At 44.7% G+C, this 18,837-nt stretch overlaps 1 protein-coding gene across 1 annotated transcript in view; it reads left to right on the plus strand.

Annotated features, from left to right (window-relative positions):
• The window catches only part of WDR70 (WD repeat domain 70), a 161,566-nt gene that overhangs the window by 85,535 nt on the left and 57,194 nt on the right, over positions 1 to 18,837 (plus strand). Inside the window, exon 10 of the mRNA XM_015420162.1 lies at positions 8,539 to 8,713. Within this exon, the coding sequence (XP_015275648.1) occupies positions 8,539 to 8,713 (175 nt within the window). The remainder of the gene's footprint in view (positions 1 to 8,538; positions 8,714 to 18,837) is intronic.

The raw sequence follows: 18,837 nt of genomic DNA on the forward strand, positions 1-18,837 counted from the left end.
AGGTAGGGTACATGCTGCTATCTTTAGTGATTTGAGAGCTGCCGCAATACAATTTCTCTCTCCACTGATCAGCAGTATCAGAAGGCCACAGTCGAATTCTTTGATATTGTACTATTAATAATACAAGTTGTATTTCAACATATTGTTTATATTGAAAATAAATAAATAAATAAATAATGGAACAATAAAAAAGAAGGGGGGGAAAGGCCACAGTCATATGGGAGGAGGCTACCCCAAGGCTTCTTCCCACAACCGCTTTTCTTCCGTTTTTGAAGGACTGGTTCTGGTGTAGAAGGAAGCACGGACTCCTCACATGTGACAGCGGAGGGCAGTGTTACCCATCAGCGTAAGGAGGAGTCGGCCAGATTGGCTTCCATGGCATCAAGGGAAGTCTGCAAGCATCGCAAGCAATGCTTATCACCTAGTGCCATTATTACAGCCTCACAAAAATACAGAAGAAGCTGGTTTTTCATCTGGGAGCCCCGCTAACAGCTTCCCCTGTAGCAGTCTCAATTCAGTGAGGCTTTGTAACCACAGTGCAAATTCTCATTCCAGACTACGACCTCAAATCACCATTAAAACTGCATGTAAAGCGTTATCTCTCCCCCCCCCCCCGACGCACACACAAAAGAGTGGCATTTGTTCAGTGTGTCAGAGGGTGGAAATTAATAACAAATCTGCTGTCCCAATCTGATTGTGAGCATCTCTCTGACTCTGGCTGGCTCCTTTAAGCAACAGGGTGAGTTACCAGGCTAGCTTGGGTAGACATAATGAAGAAGCATGCTGAATGCCCTGCCCTCTTCCTACCAGCAGTCACAGATGGAAGCTGCAGACCACGCCTTCTTCCTCTGCTCCTCAAACCAACTTGGTTGCTCCAGATCTCTACAGAAACAGCAGCAGAAATTCACAGATCTGCTTCTCAGCAATGTGTGTCTTTCCTTGTTATTCTAACCTGGCCAAACTCTTGACTTTTCTGTTATATTTTCTCAATAGCTTGTTTCCTCTGATAGGTTCCACATGGTAGGCGTATCCTGAACCTAAATGAAAATCTGCTGATGGCCGGAGCATGGTAGGCGTGTCATCGATGCAGTCTTGGTATATAGGCAGAGGGTTTAATTATACAGACCATTGGTTGCTGACAGTCTAATTTTGAGGGATTAATTGGTAGATGATAAATTATCAGTGTTACCTCAGTTAAGACTCTCATCTTTTGAAGGAAGATGTTTCTGCTATTGTGCTAACCTGTTTTGCATATGGTTAGGAATGGGTTCTTCTTGTGTAGCCTGGTTTAAATTATCTTAATTCTGTTCAGATGCACAGATTTTGGTACATAGTTTACTCAGACAGTCCGTTGCCAAACAAGTATGAAAAGCTTCTCTGGCTTTCATTGTCATTTTAGGGTGTTTTTTCCTTCACTCTTTCTGTATCCTGAGACTTTAACACACAACGGCTTCAGCTGTACTGTTATTTCAAGGAGGTCAAAAGATTTATTTTTTTAAACCCTACTGGAAATTAAAAGGGCTTCCAATGAGCAATAACGGGGCTACCTTGATACTTCAAGGAATGTCCTTAGAATAGAGTACAATATTTAAATGCAAAGGGCACATTATATTTCTTGTGGTGATCTGTGTGGGCTCCCTATAGAAAATCCATTGTTTACTCTTCCTTAGGGTTGCTAGCCCCCAGGTCCAGGCCCACACCTGGAATCCCCCCCCCAAATCCCCCCGCCGGAATGACAAGGGGACCTGGTAACCTACTCTTTCTAGAGTGCTTCTTTCAGTATGTAGAGAATTGTATTGTCAAAAGTCCCCAGATATGGCTAGCCACAATTTGTGTTCACCATTGCCACTCCCCTCTCTCCCGCTTTCTCGAACGATTAGCTCACCTTCACTGACAGCTTTCAAGAAGAGGCTGGACAAATATTTGTCTGAGATACTTTAGGCTGGTCCTGCATTGGGCAGGGGGTTGGACTCTATGGTCTGTATGACCCCTTCCAACTCTGTGATTCTATGATTATACCCTGAAATCTAGCTCTTCTACTGTAGACCAACATGGCTACCCTCCAAAGCCATGTTTTTGTAAACTGGTGAAGAAGAACGTGCCATCAAGTCGCAACTGACTCACGTCAACCCCATCCACAGGGCATTCCAGGCAAGAGATGGGCAGGGGTGGTTTGCCATTGCCTTCCTCTACATAGCAATCCCAGTCTTCCCTGGTAGTCTCCAATCCAAGTACTGACTGTGGCCAACCCTGCTTAGCTCCTAAGCTCTGATGATCTGAGGCTAAGATGGGCCCTTCGGGCTGCTCGTGTGTAATCTGATAGCAGGCTAATAATTAGCTGTTTCTAAAATGGGAATTTATAGGTGGTTGTTCAGTTGGGGGCTGAAGAAGCAGCTGGCAGTTGCCAAGTAGCCAGCGAACGGGGGGGGGGGGAGTTCTGAGATTTTACAGCTGAAAGAAGGAATTATGGCAAGGGATTCACGTGAATGTTGTTTTGCCTTTTGAGAAATGGATATTATTTTTGCATGCTAACACTTTCCGTCTGCATACCAGTTTGCCTTTCCGTGTTCAGTGTGAATATTTGCATGTGAAACCATATTAAAGAAGGCCCCAAAGGTGTCTGGTGATTTTTTTTCCCCGGTCAAAAAAGAAGGTAGACCGCTAGCCTTTCCCAGGTAACTTTTCACCACATGGGGAAGTACTGTGCAGATAAGGCCATTTTGAGAATGACACTTCAGGTTGCCAGTTCCAGCCTGGGAAATACCTGGAGATTTTGGGGGTGGAGCCTGGGATGGGCAGGGTTTGGGGAGGGGAGGGTATACCTCAGCAGGGCATAAGGCCATAGAGTCCATGAGTCAAAGCAGCCATTTTCTCCAGGGGACCTGACCTTGGTTGCTTAGAGATCAGTTGTAATAGCAGGAGATCTCCCAGTGCTACCTGGAGGTTGGGCACCCTAAGACACTACCTGCCGGTTTCTCTGCACTGCTTTAAACCTTTCCAGTTGATCCTTTGTGGGATGTTCTAAAGGAGGAAGGGGGAAATAGACCAGCGCCTCAATCCCTGAAAGATGAGTGTAAGAAGTCAGGTAGAAAATGGCAATGGTAGGGCAATGCAGCCGTACTCCAAATCCTGGGGTAGTAACGGGTGTTTGGACTGCTTGTAATGAGCTTGGCATCATGTTCTCTGCTACTTCCAACAAACTATTTACTGCTTGCCTTTCTCTGAGTACCTTTCTTTTTGCTCTGGCACGCTCCTGCTCTCACTCCCACGCCCAGCTCCTGCCAGTCTCTCATCTCGTCTTTTATATTTCCTTTCTCAGTCCCATGGATTTCCCAATCACACCTGAGCTGATAGTCTAGTGAAATAAAGTCTGGATTTGTGTTTTTTTTAATCTACACTTTGACAACCGGCTAATATGGCCCTGTAAATCTTCTTAATCTCATAATACAGCTCCTCTGTACATATTTCTTTTTATTATGTCTCTCCTACTCATTACCATATACGGGAGACACTAGAAATAGACTGCTAATGAGTCAAAAGGGAGCACAGATTTTGAGGAACTTAAAACCGATCCTGATAATAGAGTCAGCTGTTTACCCTAAACAGAAGTTATTTACATTCTTAGATCATGAATAGATCCATATTACCTTCCAAGAGAGCATTTCCATCCCTTTCAAAATTACTTTGAATCACTCTTTGGCACTCAGAAAGCATTTCATGAAATCTGTTTTGCAGATGTGGAATCCATCATGTTAAAAAAAAAAGACACCAGTTACATGTAAAAAGTGTATGCTTTGTGTTTTTAACGTGTCAGTTCTTCCAATTTAAGGAGTAATTGGGTAGACCTTCAGGCTTTTCAAAGTTAATTTTTGTTCTTAGCCCATGATCTAGGCACAAGAGTGCATTTAAGTGCACTGTATAAATTAGAGTTTAACATACATTTAAATTTGACAGATTTTTCTGATGTTTATTGTATTGTAGCGCAAGGAGGGTTTTTTCCCCCTCAGCCTTATTTTGTTCTAAGCGGTGCATATGCTATGAAGTTGTCTGTGTTAAACAAAAAAGAAAAGTGTCCAACTCTTTTTCCCCCTCTCTCCTCCCGATCACCTTGGTAAAATGAGAGAACAGTCGTTCTATCATGCACCCATTTTCTCCTGGTGTATTGATCAATATCTTTTTATATTCTATTTATTAAGCCAGTGTGGTATGATGGTTAAAAGTGTCAGCCTAGGATCTGGAAGGCTCATGTTCAAATCCCCGTTCTGCCTTAGAAGCTCGCTGGATGACCTTGGGCCAATTACAATCTCTCAGCCTACCTTACTTCACAAAGTTATTGTGAGGATAAAATGGGACATGAGAGAACAGTGATATATGCTGCTTGGCATCTCCATTGAAGAAGAAGAAGAAGAAGAAGAGATTGGATTTATACCCCGCCCTTCACTTGGAGGCTCAGAGCGGCTTACAAACTCCTTTCCCTTCCCCTCCCCACAACAGACGCCCTGTGAGGTAGGTGGGGCTGAGAGAGCTCTGACACAAACTGCTCTTTTTCAAGGACAGCTGTGCCAGAGCTTGTGACTGACCCAAGGTCACATCAGCAGGTGCAAGTGGAGGAGTGGGGAATCAAACCTGGTTCTCCCAGATTAGAGTCCGCACACTTAACCACTACACCAAACTGGCAAGATAGCTAAGCAAAATTTCAACTTACTGCCTACTCTGCTTCAAGGATTGTGGAGGGCAGCGTTGGTAGCAGGGATGAACACCAGTATGCAAAAATATGTCAGGAAATACAGTCAAAGGGAAGGGGAAAATAGCCAAATCCCCTGCCACTCAGTTGTTTTGTACTCAAGGAGTACTCAGTCCTGGCTTCTTAGTTATAATGGTAGTTGTACACGGAACCCCACATGTCACACACTGGTTCCATACTCCCAAAACAACTGATCAAAACAGGGGTTGCAGGGGCAACCAACAGAGCTAGCTGGGAAGAGTTTTTATGAGCCAGGAAGCTGGATGACCAAGGGAAAGTTTTTAGCTATGCACCCGCCAGGGTCCACTGCAACTGCTCGATCCGAGCAGCTTGTTGCTGAAATAAGCCGTTTGTCCTATATATCTAGCATTTGTCTCCTCTTTTTACTTCTGTCCTGCTTTGCTTACTTCGTGGACTACTCCAACCAGCCAGATTGGGGGGGGGGGGGGGGGAGGATGCTGTTTTGCAAAGGCCAAAGATTGTGGCTATAACACCATACCTACCTTGATTTTTTTCTGGAAACAGGGTCCATGCAGGGCAGAGGATGGTGGAATTTGTTTTGGGCCCAGAAAACTTATGTTGGGGCCCTGCCTGGAATAACAGACAAGGAGTACAATTGCCTGAGACTATTGGTGCGTCAAAGCACTAAGAGATGTTTTTGTTGGTTGGAAGGTCCAAGTATTATCAACAGGAATATTTTGCGGGACGGTAACCGTTGACGATGGAATTCATACCACTTGCACCATGTGTACAGTTTATGAAGATGAAAGTGCATTCATGGGCTGAAGTGGGCTATTCTGCTTGGCCAGCCTAAACAACTCCTGGTATTTAGTTGGAATATCATGACTGGTGGGATTTTTGTTAAATTAGTGTGTGGTCTGTCTGTTTTGTGCACCCAATTTGGGTTTTCAGGACCTGCTCAAAGCTCAGCTCTTAAGAGCATAAGAACAATGTTGGATCAGGCCAAAGGCCCATCCAGTCCAACACTCTGTCACACAGTGGCCAAAAATACCAGGTGCCATCAATTTCTTGGTCCTCCATCACAGGTTTATCTTCTTGCAAGATGGTGGCCTTGATACAGTAGCATTTGCCTTGGCAAGAGACCCAACAAGCTGCGTACTCTTGGATCCCAAGTCTTGTTTGCACAGTCTAAACAAGGGAGCTTTGTGCAAAGAGCTCATAGATTTCTTTATAATTAATAATCACCTCCTGAGTCTGCCATGATATTAAAATGCTTTTTATGCATTGAATGCCAGAAGACCTTTGAATTATAATCTGGAAGTTGTTCAACGTTCTGTGAAAAGATAGAAGTTCTTTTGTGTCTAGGAATGTTCAGCTGGTCCACATGCATTTCAGTTCTTGCTCTTGCTCTTCTGGCCTTCCCATTCCCTCGCCCATGACTGTTTTTATAGGTACACTAAGAAACAGAGACAACCCCAAAGTTTTGCTGTTTTCGTTTCCTTGTAAAGTTATTTTTAAAAAAAGTTTAAAACTTCACATTGTAAAACTTCACAATATGTAACAGGGGGCACTTTGGCAGTGGTCTTTGGTGTGAAAAACAGAGGTGTTACAAGTGCACAAGACAAGAATTGCTCTATTTATCTCCGAAATGTTGAGGGTATATGACTACTATGAACCATTCTGTTTTTATTGAATCTATGTATTTTTGATATTTCGTATATTGTCTGTGTTTGGCACAATATGCAATGGCTTCTTAAACGGCACTATTCAATTACAATAATGGACCATGTCTAGAGTACACCACTACAGTTTGGTGAAGGTTAGATGGTCAGCTTTGTATGCAACCATGTAAACAAACGTACACTGATCTTTGTGGCCGTTAACAGAGTGGGTTGGATCGCATGGATCCATTCTGCTAGCAGTGGTGCTTTTCTCTGTCGCAAAAGCTCCTGGCACCAGAGGAAAGCAGGATTCGAACTAAACCGTTGTTGTTGAAAGGGGTACAGGTTCTGAGAGCACTTATCTGCAGAGAGATTGTAAGCCTTCGGCAGTCCTCAGTATGAGTGGTTAGTATTTTGATTGTGCCCTGCCAGCAAGCTTTGCCTGAGGGGTTGGAACCTATGGATCGTCAGACTCCTGGCTAGAGTTACTCTCAACAACACTCTCTTTGGCAGTGATTTGTTTATTGAAGAATACTCATATTCCAGGCTAGACCAGTACCGTGTCAGAGCAACACTCTCTTTGGCAGTGATTTGTTTATTGAAGAATACTCATATTACAGGCTAGATCAGTACTGTGTCAGAGCTGAGGTTCTAGCGGGAGAATCCAAAGATATAGACAGTTCAAACTAGCCCCCCCCCTTCATACAACCATTCACACCTCTTAGCCTTCCCACCTAGCATCTACGCTCACTACCCCACCACCACCTGAGAATATATGTCTTCATTATCTAGAATAGCAAGCTGGCACAGTTTGGCTCAAGGTCGTCCCTAGACAGGGAGGTATCTTAGAAAGAGTTATGACGCCTACGAAAGCAGTTCACCCACTCAGCCATTCACCCCCTCAGGAATTTCCCTCTTATAACCATGGCAAACTAAAGACAGTGTTTGACATGGATCTGCTCTGGAGAAAGTTCTGTCATAGACCTAAATATTCCTCTTATTAAATCATACAGTTGGTCTGTCTAGACTGGCAACAGCTCTCGAGGGTCTCAGTTAGAGGTCTTTCACATCACCTACTACCTGATGCTTTTAGCAGATGATGCCAGGAATTGAACCTGGGACCATCTGCATGCAAAGCAGGTGCTCCATCACTCAGCCACAACCGCAGCCCTAATTCAGCTTGACTGGAAGAACAGCAACTTGGCAGTATCATGGACTGTTGCATCCTCATTGGCCTAGTCTTTCACATCACTAAACTGGCGATGCCAGGGATTGAACCTGGAACCTTCTGCATGCAAAGCAGATGCTCTGCCACTGAACCACGGCCCCACCCTATCGAATCCAACCCACCGCCTTCTTTCTTTTAACACTAGCTTGTATGCATTTAGTATAAGAGAGCAGGAGGAATAGAAAGCCTCACAATTCAAAGTTAACATTATTGAGAAATCTGAAGAAAAGCCCATTAATTTATTTTTAAAAATAATTTAAAAAAACGAAAAAAGTTTGGTGTAGTGGTTAAGAGCGGCAGACTCTAATCTGGAGAACTGGGTTTGATTCCCCACTCCTCCACATGCAGCCAGCTCATAGTTCTCTCTCAGCCCCACCTACCTCACAGGGTGTCTGTTGTGGGGAGAGGAAGGGAATGTGATTGTAAGCCACTCTGAGACTCTGAGTGAAGGGCGGGGTATAAATCCAACTCTTCTCCTCCTCCTCTTCATCTTTGCTTAACATTACGGGGGGGAGGGCTAATGTATTATTATGCATCAACAGACTTGTGGCATTGAACACATTTTAAAAATTAGTGAGGCAGTACCGTATGTATTAGGATGTTGGACTAGGAAGACCTGGGTTCAAATCTCTACCCAGCTATGAAGGTTGCTGAGTACCCTCGAGCTAGTCCCTATCTTATCAATTTACCCCATACGGTCTTTATGAGACTAAAATGTGGGAGGGGGAGAGGAAAGGATATACCTGTGAATGCTGTTCTATGCTCCCAGGAGTGGGATTTAAAAAAAGAAGAAGTAATCAAATAGATGTACTTGTAACCTGGAGTAATATTTCTGATTTGTCTACAGTATACAGTTAAAGAGGAATTTGCATATAATTAGGGTATTACTTTGTTTTTGTTTTAAACTCCCTGCGAAACCATGATTTCTTTTGGTCTCTTGCTAGGACTGTGAGAACGTGGGACGTTACCGACGACAAAAAGCACAAGGGAGTGTTCAAACCGCGGTCAGCTCAAGGCAAACGAGTGATTCCCACAAGCTGCACCTACAGCAGAGATGGCAAACTAATAGCGGCCGGCTGCCAGGATGGGTCCATCCAGATCTGGGACAGGAATATGAATGTAAGTAGAGGTTGTCTTTCCCCCCCTGTAGATCAACTGGGAAAATGGGAAATGTTAAAGTGGGGGGGGGGGACCCTCGAGACTGGATCATTTTCTCCCCCTCTTCTCTTGAATTTGAGCGACTTTTTTCCAACCAGTGCCTTGAGTTCTTTCTCATAACCAGTTAGCATATGAAGATTATTGTTGTTGTTGTTGTTGTTGTTGTTGTTATTATTATTATTATTATTATTATTATTATTATTATTATTATTATATTACAACTATCAAGTGGAAATTGTGAGAACCTTACATAGAGAGTTTAAAGTCCATAGAGAATGGGTAAATTAAATAGTATAAAAAGCAAGTTAAAACTTATTATGATAGCTGTTTTAGAAAGGCGTACAGAAAGTGCTGATTTATGTCTTTAGCTTCTATCCCTAAAAGCTTAATGTGTGTTATGGTATAGTGACAATATCTCTTAGGATATATCTGTATCTATAGTGTTCTTTAGGTTGTATGTGGTGTTTGTGTGGCATATTGAAAACCCAATAAACAGATTTTTAAAAAGAAGAAGAAGAGATTGGATTTATACCCCACCCTTCACTACCCAAAGGTGTCTTAGAGCGACTTACAAACTCCTTTCCCTTCCCCCTCCCCACAACACACTATCCTGTGAGGTACGTGGGGCTGAGAGAGCTCTTAACAGAAACTCTCTGACAGAACTATGGCTTCCCAAGGTCATCCAGCCAGGTGCAAGTGGAGGAGTGGGGAATCAAACCCGGTTCTCCCAGATTAGAGTCCGCGCACTTAACCACTACACCAAACTGAGGGAGGCTAGGCTGACCCTTTCTCCTTCACCTCAATTGAAGGGCTGCTTCTGTAGAAAGGAACCTTTATTGTTATCCCACCTTGTTATCCTTCTGGGCCCTAACTCGGGAGGACAGAGGCTGGAACATAGGCTATGTGGTTAGGAAACGGCCATATCCACATAAATCTTGTGTGCTGGGAACTACCACGTTCAGGGGCAGCCAACCTCTGAGTACCGTTGCTAGGAGGCAGCATCAGGGCGAAGGCCCTGGCCTCCATTCCCTGCTTGTTAGCCCTCCTGGTTGAGCACTGTGTGAATCAAAGTGCCGGACGACTGGTCTGTTCCTGCAGGGCTTTTTCATGTAGTGCCTGTTTCAGTTGTGGTAAACTGAAGGACGGCGGAAGACCGGAAGGCCTGGCGTGATCTGGTCCATGGGGTCGCGAAGAGTCGGACTCGACTGTGCGACTGAACAACAACAAACTGCCTTGGGACAAATAAGCATCTGTTCCCAAATAAATTCAGTGGATATGTCTGGACATCCTTGTCAAACAACATGGAATAAAATAAAGCAGTTTAAAACAAAAGTTTTCCATCTTAAGTTGTTAATGTTATCGGTGAACAATGTGGCAACAGCCAAGTCTCAGTCTACAGAGGTTTTTTTTTCCATTGTAGCTATAAATAATTCAAAGGACTCTGTTAGAAGCTATAGCAAATCACAGTTCCCTCTCCCTAGATATTCTGATGCTTTCTTCAAAGCCCCTGTGTTTCATCAATAACATTTCCATGAAAGCTCCAGCGTGAAATTTATAAATTAGAATTTATCAGCAAATTCCATTCAGGTGTAATGGAGACTGGGGGATCTGTTGCCCACTGCAGAAAACAATTGCCTCACTTCAGGTGTTAAATTAGAACAGCAAGAAGGAAAGGCATGATTCCTTTACCACTTTGTTTAGCGATGGTGTTCCTGCATGCAGGTGAATGATACGTGTGCGGTTTATGTTTGCACTTAGCCCGTTTAGCATGTGAGGGACACTTTATTTTAAGGATTTTTTTTTATCCTTGCACTGAAGGCAGCTGGCACCATCATAAAAGATATCTAATAAATATTCAACAATATAGAACAGCAGATTATACACTCACACACTCTCGCTCGTGCATCTGATGAAAATGAAACTGTAGTTTACAGAAGCTTGTTTGGCAACAATATCTAACTCTGAACATATGAAGGTACAGAGGTCTTTCACATCAGCTACTATCTGATCCTTTTAACTGGAGATGCCGGGAATTGAACCTGGGACATTCTGCTTGCCAAGCTGCTGCTTTACTACTCGGGCACAGCCCCAGATTGTTAGGATTGGATCCAAAGGACTATAAGAGTTCCACTCGTGGGATGGGGTTTTTCTGCTTCCTGCTTCATGCCACAGCAAATTGCAGTTGGCAGGGGGGAGGAAGTTGGGCGACCTTCAAGAGCAAGTGGGATAAAATGCACAGGTTTCCAGTGGGAGGGGAGGGGGTTAACTGACCAAAATCACCCCCTCTTTTTCTAGCAGATACCCTTCTGCAAGGAGAAGACGATTGGGGCTCCAACCCTGATTTGGGTTCCAACCCTTATTTTAGAAGGTGCCATGAAACCTTTGTTGCTTTTAGTACAAGACTAACCTGGTTGTTGTTGCTGTTGTTCAGTCGCACAGTCGAGTCCGACTCTTTGCGACCCCATGGACCAGCTCCCTCCAGGCCTTCCGGTCTTCCGCCGTCCTCTGAACCTGGTTACCCATGCATATTTAATATTACAGTAATCCAGTGATTCAGCCATACATATGTGAACGCAAGCAAGCTAGGACCACCTACGTTTGCTTGTGATGCTGTGAACCCATCAACAGTCATGTCAAAGGGACTCTGGCTGAAAATGCAGGCAGGATTAAATAGTACAACAGAGAGGGTAAAAGGAACTAGCAGGTCACATAACACAAAGGGGCATCCATAGCCTGAACATCAGCTCCTGCTGCCTGTTTGGAAACAAACGGTTGCTGAAATTTCATAGGTCTTCTCCATTTGTTCATAAATGCTTGAAAAAGTGTAAACACAGAGGGCAATGCATTATGTCATTTTTAAGACACCTAACAGTTCTTAAGGGGGGGGGGGAGCCACGAATAAGCAGGCTGCTGCTGTTAAACCTACACCAGGAACCTTTAATATTTGAACGCTGTCTACATTTACATCAACAGCTACACAAGTGATGAAAGCCAGTCCTCCGAACAAATTATTATTCTGCTGGAACAAGTTTACACTTTGAATAGCTTCTAAAACCTCCATGCCATTATCAAGTTTTACTAGGTTTATAGTGGAAATAGCAGGAGGCATAAAAACATACAGAAGGTGATGTGACTTTCCCCCTCTTATTGGCTCCTGGGAAAATACTGTGCAAAGTTGAGTAGGTTGAACATTATGACAGGAAGCTGTGTAACCTCTAAATTGTCTGTAAGAATCCTTTTCTCCAAGCCAAAAGAGGGATTCCGTGGATCTAATATCTACTATGTAGATTCTAGAAAAAATAATTTTATGTTCGCTTACTTTCCAGAATCTGATGTTTTAAGATGCCTTTAAAAACAAAAATCTCTGAGCCTGTGAGAGCCAGTATGGTGTAGTGGTTAGAAAGCCAGACTAGGAGACACCTGGGTTCAAATCCCCACTCTGACAGGGGAGCTTACTGGATGGCCTTGACCCAGCCACACACTGTCATCCTGGCCTACCTTCACAGGGTTGTGAGGATAATATGAAGAGTGTAATGAACCGCATAGGGTCCCCATTAGGGAGCAAAGTGGGGTATAAATGAAGTAAATAATAAATCGTATACCTAATTCTAAACCGGACTATAGAGTGTGGATTAGATCTGGAAAATGGAGCTAGGGACAGATAGAGGAGATTTTTCTCTATAGTGTAGATAATTTTAATATCTTAAGTTGGAACAATTTTTTTCTAATTTCTAGTAAGAGGAAATGTTGTGCCGGTGACTTGCTGGATCGCATACCTGCAGACCATAAACTATGGCTTTATTACCTATAAATCAGTGTTAAGTTGGCGTTTAACCAAGATGGTTGGGCATCGTGTCTAATGCAGCCTTACTTTTTATCTGCATTAATACCAAGAAGGAAATGTTGCAAGCTCTGTCCATTGCATCCTGTCCCCTAAAGATGCGCAAGATATGTGTAGTAACTGAACAGCACAAAGGTCAGGATAATCCTCATGGAATATCTGATTGTTTACCCTATCTATATATCCCATCTTTCTTCCGCCACACTTAGGACCCAGGGTCTGTGACAACAGCAGAAACAATAGAGGCATAATCATCTGTTAACAATAATGTTAAAGCATAATTATAAATGGATACCCCAGAGCCTATTCAAGTTGCCCCATATGCTCTTCTAAGTAGTTCTATGTTACAACCTCATTGGACTGGCCCGAGGGTTAGGGTTAGGGTTAACTCCTCTCATAAGGCTGTTCCATAGATGTGGAGCAGTGACAGCAAAGGTCTAAGCCTGGGCTGTAACTAGGGTGGCCAACCCCCAGGTGGAGTTGGAGATCTCCCAGAATTATGACAGGTCTCCAGGCAACGGAAGTCAGTTCCCTTGGAGAAAATGGATGCTTTGAAGAATGGACTCTGTGACGTTATAGCCTGCTGAGATGTCTCCTCCCCTCTCCCCGTACCCTGTCCTCTCCAGGCTCCGCTCCTGAAATCTCCAGGAATTTCCCAACCTGGAGTAGGCAACCCTCGCTGTAACATATTGAATCTGCTGTACACTGCCGAGAAACAGCTTTTAGCGAAGTATTGCTTTGTCTTCTTTTTCAAGCCAACTCATCTGCCTCGAAGTTTCAGCGTAAACTAATAAATGTCTCTTGTTTTGTTTTGCAACATGTATATCCTGCCTTTCTGCCCTCAGAACGTCCATCGAGGCTGCTAACAAAATTAAAAGCCTTCGACAACAAATTAAAACATACATCATAAAATCGCATTTTAACCCCCCCAATTTGTTGTTGTTCAGTCGCACAGTCGAGTCCGACTCTTCGCGACCCCATGGACCAGCTCCCGCCAGGCCCTCCTGTCTTCCGCTGTCCTCTGAAGTTGGCTCAATTTCATGTTCGTTGCGTCGATGACACTGTCTAACCATCTCATCCTTTGCCGTCTCCGTCTTCTTTGACCCCCCCAATACAGATCACTAAAGCAATGAAAACCAGAACAGCAGTTAAAACATCAGTCAGAAAGGAGGGATCGCTGAGGTACTAAACCATTACTGAGGGAACCAACCCATTAAGTGAAGGAAGTTGGGTATCTACTTCTGGTTCCACTGTGCAGTAGTATCCCTGAGAGTGCGGGGATTGCTAGGAAGCCCTGCTGTGAGGAGAGCTGGATCCAAAGAAATGTGAACAGAGCCAGAGGTAGTGACAGAGCTCTGCTTCCAGAACGAGCATTTCTTGCCTCTCCTGTCCTGCTGTAGCCCACCATTGTTTCCCTCCCTCTGCCTCCCAGACTTCAGAGGAACCCCCCCCCCCCAGAATAGCACTGGTCACTGTTTGGGTGTCTGCAGTGGGACAACAGAATCAGCCAGAACCACTCACATACTGGCACCAGTTCCCCCTTCTGCTAGCAAAAAGGTAAAGGTTTACCTTGCTCGAAAGCCAGTCGAATCCGACTCTAGGGTTGCGGTGCTCATCTCCGTTTCAAAGCCGAAGAGCCAGCGCTGTCCGAAGACGTTTCCGTGGTCACGTGGCCAGCATGACTGAACACCAAGGCGCACGGAACGCTGTAGCAGAGTGATAACCGTAATGTTATAGTAATTGCCAAAAAGAAGGTCTAATTTAATAGGAAAGAGGCAGTCATTAGAACGTCACAAAACTAAACGATTTGAATGAACCTGGCATCCTTGGGCTTCCTTTTACGTTTTGTTCTCGTCTTCCTTCTTGTGTACCAAACGGAGAGTGGAGACTTCCTGGTTTTAGGAAGCTTTTGGTCTCGCCGGCAGTTTGTTTTGCTGTCTAGGTACAGATATTTCAACTCTTCCGTTGTTTTTGTGTCTTGCCACAAGCTGGGGATCTAAACCACGGCTTTAATCCTGGTTTGCCGGCAAGAAACAAACCCAGTGCAGAGTCGTAGAAGACCGTGCCTGGAATGAAGACTTCCTGAATGAGGAAGTCTTCAAGCCCAGTGCCATGCAACAGGGTGTCAGGAGGTGGTAGCTCCCTCCCCCCTCCTTTCGACTCCCAAAGCACCAAGAAGGGACATGGGATCACTTGGAGGAAGTGTGGCCCTCGGCGACAAAGAGGGAGAGTTCCCAGGGAAGAAGGTCTGGCATCCGGATAAGGAACAAGAACAGGGAAGGGTTCCCCAAGAGGACTGCCGGCTCTCCAAGGCAGAAGGAAGGAGTATTCTGGAGGAGGAGGGGTTGGTCGGGTGGCTTGGGAACCATTGTGGTAGGGCAAGGTACGCACCAGGAGAGAATAAATGCAGATTGCCCTCTATAACAGCCGGGGAGGATAAAGCTGGACTCAGGTGCCGTGGAAGAAGTGCGAAAGTATGGAGAGGGAGAGAGATTAGCACGAACTTCCAAACCTGCGGCTCCGGGAGGGAAAAGAGACCAGAGTGAAGTAACTCGGGACCATTCCCAGATCTGAGGCTGGTTGAATAAGGACAATTTCTAATTTTTCGGAAAAAACAAAAAAGGTTTCAGGAAAAAAACGGGGAAAAATGTTTTTTTTTTCCAAATTTTTCCGGGTCTTTTCTGGGCCTTCACATCTCTATGCATGCCTCCCCCCCTGTTGGGTTTTTCAACCTCTCTTTCGCCGGGACGGCTCAAGACCGGACACAGGGAAAGGATGAAGGAGCACATGACCCTGAGGCAGGGCCGATGTCAGCATACCCTGAGGTGGGGCAGCTGACAGGGCTCCTGGCGGGGCCAACTGCTGCCACACGCACCACCCAACATCATTGGGGAAGGTCATGCTGGTGGCACAGAGCAATGGCATTTTTGGCAGCAACAGCAGTGTCACTCCCCAGCCATGTGCAGCCCAGTGCCATTGGAGAAAGGCCGTGTGGGAGGATTACCATGCAGGGGAAGGACACTTAGGCAGGCAGGTGGGCAGGAAAGGAGATGCCAGGGGAGGTCTGGTGGTGGACAGAGAAGGGGATGGGGCCCCTGGGCACTCTCTACCCAGGGCCCTGTCCTGGCCTGAGGACTCGAGATTTTTTTCATGTCAGAAACAACATTCTCATGTCTGGATGATGTTTGAATGCAGTCCCATGCATATTGCTTATCAAGCAAATAATCCAGAAAAAGCAAAGAGTCTGTTGGAATGCGACTCACATTTACTAAAATCAAAATCGCTTAACAATGAGGAAGGTCATCCTTTTTGGGGGGCCTTTGTTCAAATGACAAACTAATGGCTCCATAGGACCTTTGAAGAATACCTAGCTACATCTGGAAATTTCTTAAGTAAATATAAGATGAAAGGCCTCCAAATAGACACTATATTTTCCTTGCGAGCTCAAGGTGAAGTTTCCATATCCATAAGGATCCCACACTCCTCGTTCCAGAGGTATGTCTGCCAGATCTCTGCTACAGAACCTGAAAAATTGCATTTAGCATGCCAGAGGCAAATATTAACATTTTTTTTCTGTATACATCTGGTCCATCCAGTACTTCCTAAACCGTAGCCTGAAAATAGCACCATATGATCATCAGATTCTCCTCCCGTCATCTCAGAACAGGGGCAAAAAGTGTACTGTCCTGTTCTAAATGCATTCTATATAATAAACAGTTTATAGTAAAGTGCTATCCAACTGTTTGTAATAGCTATTACAGTGATGAGAGGCAGTTCTAAAGTTCAAGGTCTGTCAGTCATAATGCAAATAATTCAGACAGACCTCAGTGTAGGTTGGATGGGGGAAAGCTGATCCTCCATGAAAGCCTGCTCTTCTTGAAATTGTGCTCTGGATAACCTACCCAGGATAAAAGAGCAAGAGTTCCATAGCACCTTCAAGACTAACAAAATTTGTGGCAGGGTATGAGCTTTCGTGAGTCACTGATCACTTCTTCAGTTTGAACAAATTTTGTTTGTCTTTAAGGTGTTACTGGGCTCTTGCTCTTTTCTTTTTTAATTATTTTTTATTAATTTTTGAAAATTTAACAACAAAACTTAAAACACAATCAAATACCAAAGTCGCTCAAAGATATAGCTAATATCTTAAACAACAACAATACAACAATGCAACAAGTGATTAATCATAAAGAAACAACAGCTCAAAGCGATTAATAAAATACAAAATCTATATATTTATCTGGAAGTGTAAATTTTGCTCTTTTCTAATGCTGTGAACAGACTAACATGGCTGCTACCCATCTTCATCTCTCTTCCCAGGATAAGAAAGCAATATTTCTACCTCCCCGTGTAGTTCATAAAGGGAAACAAAGAGGGAGAGGTGTTACGAATTCTTGTAATTTCTAGTGCAAACTGGTTCTAACTTAAAAGAGAGGGAGCAAGAAAATCCTGAATACAAATAGTGAGAAGCAGCCCATCCTCAGCAGACCAAACAATACAGTGCTCAGTATTGTTTGGAGACAAAGTTATGTAGAACAGTGGTTGCATTCTGTTTCAGGAAGCTCACTGGGCAAAAGGCTGCCGGTGCAATCCTAAGGAGAGTTACATCCTTCCAAGTCTATTAAGGTAGTCAGCTTAGAAGAACATAGAAGCAACTATGTTAAGGATTGCGCTGAGAGAGAAGCCTGGGACTCCCCTAGCTACACCTTTGTAAGACACCTGCTTTGATATTTCCAGAAACATCAGTTGTTGTTGTTGTTCAGTCGCACAGTCGAGTCCGACTCTTTGCGACCCCATGGACCAGATCACGCCAGGCCTTCCTGTCTTCCGCCGTCCTCTGAAGTTGGCTCAATTTCATGTTCGTTGCATCTATGACACTGTCTAACCATCTCATCCTTTGCCGTCCCTGTCTTCTTTGACCTTCAATCTTTCCCAGCATCAGGGTCTTCTCCAGTGAGTGCTCCCTGCTCATTTGGTGGCCAAAGTATTTGAGCTTCAGTTTCATTATCTGGCCTTCCAGGGAACAGTCAGGGTTGATTTCTTTTAGGATTGACTGATTTGATCTTCTTGCAGTCCAAGGGACTCTCAAGAGTCTTCTCCAGCACCATAGTCCAAAAGAATCTATTCTTCGGCGCTCGGCCTTCCTTATAGTCCAACTCTCGCAGCCATACATGACTACTGGGAATACCATTGCTATGACCATGCGGACTTTTGTTGGCAGGGTGATGTCTCTACTTTTTATCATGCTGTTTATCTCTGAAGCATCAGAGATAAAGCAAATTAGACCACATATGGACGGGACGGTGTGGATCCCAAGCACGCCCATTCCCTTACACCTTCCATTTCCCCTCTCCATTGTGGGTGAGCCTTTTGCCAGCTTAGAAAAAAAGTGAAAACCCTCTAGTGGTGGGGAGGTGCAAGGGAATGGGAAGGGAAAACCGGAGAATCGCCCAGTGTGGAAAGGCCTCTGGAAAGGCCTCTGCATTCTCAGTGGTAGTGAGTCCACCATCTGAGAGCACGCACAGCTAGCTGAAATAGAAAAGTAAACTAGAAAACTGGGGAGCCAAAGCAAGGTCTCAGGGAGAGAGCTGCTGCCTGCATCTCTGGACACAGAGATAGCTTAGCAGCTCATCCACTGGGCAATAACCCCTGTATTCCATGAGGAGGGGGGGGATTTATTTATAACCTGCCCTTCTCTCGGAGTCTCAGAACGGCTTACTCCTTTCCCTCCCCCTCCCCACAACAGACACCCTCTGAGGTAGGTGGGGCTGAGAGAGCTCTCTTGAGAACTGCCCTTTCAAGGACAGCTCTTGTCAGAACTATGGCTTGCTTAAAGTCATCCAGCAGCTGCAAGTGGAGGAGTGGGGAATCAAATTAGAGTCCACACAGTTCACCACTGCACCACACCACTACACCAAACTGTATTGTAGACTCTTCTGAGGAGGTAAGTGCGACAGTCACATTCAGTCAACTCTGGATCATTCAGTGTGCTGCTGTTATGCTGTTTGGCATATGAGATAAGGTGGGGGGAGGGAGAGAGTGTAAAAATAAATGTAATTGGCCTAGATCTTGCCGCCGAATCACAATTGAGTCGTGGCAACCCCATGAAGTTCCACCTCGTGGGGTCTTTAGAGCAAGAGATAAGCAGAGGTTTGACATTGCCTTCTCCAGTGGTCCTGGGAGTGGGGCAATCCTCACTTTCCGGTTAGGCTCCTCCTCTCCAGAAGCAGGGTTGAGCAGCTGGATT

Source organism: Gekko japonicus, unplaced genomic scaffold (genome assembly GCF_001447785.1).
Source record: "Gekko japonicus isolate JY-2015 unplaced genomic scaffold, Gekko_japonicus_V1.1 scaffold86, whole genome shotgun sequence".
In the NCBI taxonomy this organism is placed as follows: Eukaryota; Metazoa; Chordata; class Lepidosauria; order Squamata; family Gekkonidae; genus Gekko; species Gekko japonicus.